Genomic DNA, 5143 nt, shown 5'->3' on the forward strand with positions numbered 1-5143 from the left:
GGGAGGGGGGGTGGGTGGTCTTTTTTCCCCAAAAAACTGGACCTTTTTTTCTATAAATGTCATTGCATATACAGGTATGTGCAAAGATAAAATACTTGAAAATATTATTTTAGTTATATTTAGAAGAATGCACTTCTACCCGATTAGATGTTATTCAAAGTACTGACTTTTTGGTTAACAGAAAATATGAACTTCCAGGAACGACCCCCGACCACCCCACCACCGCCCTCCCCACCCCCTTGTAGGTGATGGTTTTATACAGCATTATACGTTGTACAGAAAACTAGATTGCACCGAAGAAACTTGGGCGCATTTTCTACTTGTTTATTATAGCCTATAATTTCTCTTGCCAAAGACAATATATTCTAGATTAAATTTACAAAGATGGTTTCGATTCCTGTTTAAACAGGAACGGTATGGATCAACATTTTTTTTTTTTTTTCATCCATGGGCCGGTAGAATAAATATCAATAAAATATGAAATTTTCTTTTCCGAATATATCCATAAAGACATTGAATCGTAGTTTCATCCGTCTACATTACAATTACACTAGTAGACTGTGGAGATATTACACACTAAACTCGGGATCTTCATAAATGCTGGCTGTTGAGTAACATAAAGTAACTGATAAAAGCTGATTGGCTGGACGAGTCTCTCTTGCTGGTGTTTTTTCTTTTCAGTTATTGGTTTCCTCATCTCTACCAGTTCATCAAATAATTCACTGTCCATCAACAAAAAGCTTATGAAACCCTTTAGCTCACTGAATTGGAATGATTTTATCAGAGTGATATGTAAATAGTTAGGCCTATATATACCAGTCTTTCGCCCAGCTGCCCGACAGAAATACAGGACTACGAACAGATGATAAGTGAGAGTTTTCGTAAAAAGGTGGAGCCGTGTGAAGGAATCAACGTAGGTGACAAGATTTTAACGTTATAAATATTGCTTCCAAAAAGTTTATTGTCAAGGATACGCCAAATTTCGAGCACATTGTGCCCATGTTGATCCACGGATGTGTTGATCTGACCAGTTACTTGGGTACCTAAAAAAATTACGGGCTACTCTAGGAGTAAGAGCCCATGCTGGCATGAGGCCAGCGAAATCTAAAACAACGACAGCCTAATGGATAACCGCCTGTGGAGAGCAACAACCAGGGAGAAGAAAACCACGGGAATAGTACTAAGAACCAAGGTCTATATACTATAGACCTTACTAAGAACCAGAGGGTTAACATTTTAGACCAATATGTGCCTGTATTGGCATAACACCAGCTCAATAAAAAGATAACAACAATTTTAGACCTTCCCCGCTTCTTCAATGTCTCTTTCTGTCTAGGAGCCTAGGCGAGGAGCAGTTTGGGGTGTACGAGAGTATAGAGCGTCGGTTGTCAGCGGAGTATGGTGTCGACGGCCGTTCTTGTATTCTCAGGTTCATCTGCGAGTTGCAGCGTAGGCCTATCAGCCAGTGGACCGTTGCTGGACAGCTGCTAACTGTATTGTTTACGTAAGTTCTATTTACTGATTTTTAAAATGAAACTCGTTATTTCAATCTTGGTTGTTAGAAGTTTCGAAGATCTTATCTTATACCACAATCGGCGTCAATAACCTAGATGTTATGACGCCAACTTTAATAGACAGTTATACCAGATTTGATGATTATATTAATAAATAAAGCTACTTCTTTTTTATATGAAAAAGCAAAATAAACCTCTATAAAAAGTACTAGCATTTCTTCTCAGATCCAGCCAATATGTTGAAGGCTTAATTATTGTAACCTCAGTCAGCCCAGAAGAGAGCAACAAAAATTATGAGTTTTCTTAACCCATTCATATTTTCAGTAATGTGATATCTTTTGATAGATGAAGATGTTAAATATTTAACATTTCAACCCATATTTATCAATATATTGATTGTTATAAAAATATGTATATAAAATTCTCAAATTATACTCAGATCACATTTTGAAAATGAATTGTAGGTATATTACATATAATTTTCTAATGATAAATCGCTCTAAAACATGCAGGTTTAAGAATTAAATTTATCTTTGTGCAAGCCCATATAATACAGTTTGGTCTCTTATTGTTAAGTTATATCAGGAACAAAAGAATACTACATATATTTCTCCCAAGTAATGTTTCTCATTTGCTCCCAATACATATCAGGTTAATGATATTGGACGCCTACTGAATAACTATACAATCCTGAAAATGAAATATACCTTTGCAGGCCAAGTTATGGAGGCAAAAAGGAAGACTTAGAACTCCTGATGAAGTATAGAGCAGCCCAAATGCTAGGCATGAAAGACGAGATCGACTGCAGCGCCATCTACAACAAGTGCCCTTTCAGCGTTTTTTACTATTTTGACGCCGTTCAAAATGTCACTTCTTCTTTCCGCTCGGATGGGAAACAACCAAGTTATCTGTGGGATTACTGAGATATTTCCATTTATGATGGAAACAACGATTAACCATGTAGAATACCAATCTTTTCACGTCTAGTTTAATCATCTTTCACGTATTACCGAATATCCATTCCGTTTTTCATCAAATCATTATTCATTGCATCTAACATATTATTCTTATATTTATTTTACCCTCTATTTATCTTCAAACATTTTGCCGTGTCTTCAATCATCATGCAACCGAATTCTGTCAACAAATATACATAATTTTCTTACAATAATTATATTACGTATGAACTTTCCAGTAACGGTAAATTTAAAAGAACTGCAAATGGTGTGCCTCTTGAAGAACACCTGCTTCAAGAGGAACACTTTATTAACTGGGGTCAAACAACTGAAAGGTTATATGACCTTATAAAGTTTATAACATTTAGAAATGCTTGATAGGTTTTAATTTCTGCCTGTCTTGGATTCCATCATCGCCTCCAACGTCGATCAGCGCAAAGGGCCTCTTTGAGATTCCCCCACTTGAACTGACTTACTAAGATTGGTTAAGGGCATGAACGCGCGGGTAGGTCTATTGAGATTCCTCGCTTCTCACGTTACAAACACACGAGTGGACACACCGCACATTTGTTAAGAGGTGCACAATTCAATTATATTGTTGCAGTTGCTTTCTGGATCACTGTTTTCTTATTGTTGCTACACATATTTAGTTTAATTTTTGTTTCTCTAAACCGTTAGTTTGGAGTTCTAAGTCTGGACTGTCCTGATTGCACACTAATAGTTGAGTTTCCTTTTTTTTCTGCAAACTATTAGTTTGGAGTTTAATATTTTGGTACAGCATTAGTTTAGCATTTCCTTTGTTTGTATATCGTTAGTTTTCTTGTTTTTCAAGCCGTCATTCTCATCTGTCAGTCATCACCTTTTTATGACCAAAACTTATATTGGCATATAACTGACTAAAAACTAACAATGGTGCTTTTTACAAAGTCTGGCATTTGCTATAAACTAGAGTAATCTGGATGGTTTCCATAAAATACAGTATTAAGAATTTGTGCATAAAGAACATTTGAAAGCTTGAGAAATGAGAAGCGGAGACTAAATGGCAAATGTCTCTGTAGACCGAACTACAATGGTCATCTTCAGGTACTAATTTTCATCGGCAGAATAGTAAAATTATTATTTCATGACGCAATTCTTTATAAATGAGCAGGAAACCAACGAATGATAGATTTGAAGGGCGAAAATCCAACAAAAACTGGACAAACTCTCCTCGGGGAGAATGAACTCCAAGTAGGCCTACCTGCGGAGGCTGTTTGGTCCGTTATAGATGAACTCTAGGCTCCCCTTTGACAGAAGGGGAACTCCATAGAGGTAAAGATTATTACAAACGATGTTTGGATTATGACTGATCATTGAGTATATACCCCTTTATCAGCTTCAGCTGCTCTTCATTCATGATTTTATATTTTATCGTCGTTAAGGATTTTAACTTCGATAAAAGTTGTTTGGTAACTTTATTCTTATTGTTGTTATGAGTGTCAAAACCATCTCTGGACATCTTAGTTGTCTCCTTCATTATTTCAAGGAACGTAAACAATACGAAGCGCCTCAGTGGCGTGGTCGGTATGGTGTTGGCGAGCCACTTCGTTGGCTGCGAGTTCGATTCTCGGGCATTCCACTGAGGGGATAGAGATGTGTATTTCTGGTGACAGAAGTTCACTCTTGGCAAGGTTTAGAGGTCACGTAAAGTCGTTGGTCTCCTTGCTGAATAACCACTGGTTCCATGCAACGTAAAAACACCATACAATCAAGTAAGCAATACGATCACACCCTGTATGTTAACATGCTCATATTCTTAACTTAAGCGTTCAATGGTTTTATACAAATTATTACTAACTAAGCTTTCGAAGGGTTGTCTAAATGCACATATTGTTTATTTTGAATTTTATGTGGCTTATTACAATCCTTACAAATCATCCAAAGCTAAGATTATAGCTTGAAATAATAATTAATATAATTAAATCTATAACGAACTAAACTTCTTAAATTCTATGTCAATACTTTTATTATTTTATTTCTCATCTTATGTAATAATCCTGTAAACGTTAAATAAAAGACATGATAACCTGCTTATATTTCCTTAACCTACTTGTTCCATAAGTACCAGAGTACGGGAGCCGTTTCAAAGCTAAATCCAATGCACTACTACTACTCAGTAGTAGTGTGATTTCTTTCAAGAAGTCACGTAAAGCCGCTGGCCCTGTTGCAGAATAACCACTGGTTCCATGCGACGTAAAAACACCATAAAAACAAATGAAGTCCTATTCTATACAGGAAACAAAACGATCAATATAACCGCATGAATCGCAGCCGAACTGACTCACCGCCATTGGTTTTCAATCGTCCTCTGAAATATTTAAAAGCACTAGACTTCAGCTACCAACAGAAGCATTGATTCATTGATTTTGTCTGGCAGTTTCGTCGATTTTAGGAACTGGGAGAAATGCACAAGTTTGTATTTTGACAAATGCTTATCTAGAAGCGATGCTAGAGAAGTGTTCACTCACTATCTTAGTCCCTCGAAAATTGAGAGATTATCGTGGACTGGAATCGGTCTCATCCATTTGCAATGGAGCAGCCCTGCCTCTTTAAAGCCGAAAGGCTTCGAGGGAACGCGGAAGAAGGAACTAAGTTCAAAGGTGTGTGTGCGCGTGGGTTTTTGGTGTTTTTTCC

General features: G+C 36.9%; 1 protein-coding gene across 3 annotated transcripts in view; it reads left to right on the top strand.

Annotated features, from left to right (window-relative positions):
• LOC135212116 (uncharacterized) overlaps positions 1–4537 on the top strand; it is a 12880-nt gene extending 8343 nt beyond the window's left edge. For all 3 annotated transcript variants that reach the window (XM_064245514.1, XM_064245515.1, XM_064245513.1), the window contains exons 3-4: positions 1337–1504; positions 2230–4537. In XM_064245514.1, coding sequence (XP_064101584.1) covers positions 1337–1504; positions 2230–2437 — 376 coding nt within the window. In that variant the 3' untranslated portion in view covers positions 2438–4537. The remainder of the gene's footprint in view (positions 1–1336; positions 1505–2229) is intronic.
• Positions 4538–5143: the final 606 nt, after the last annotated feature.

Source organism: Macrobrachium nipponense, chromosome 40, assembly GCF_015104395.2.
Source record: "Macrobrachium nipponense isolate FS-2020 chromosome 40, ASM1510439v2, whole genome shotgun sequence".
Lineage (NCBI taxonomy): Eukaryota > Metazoa > Arthropoda > Malacostraca > Decapoda > Palaemonidae > Macrobrachium > Macrobrachium nipponense.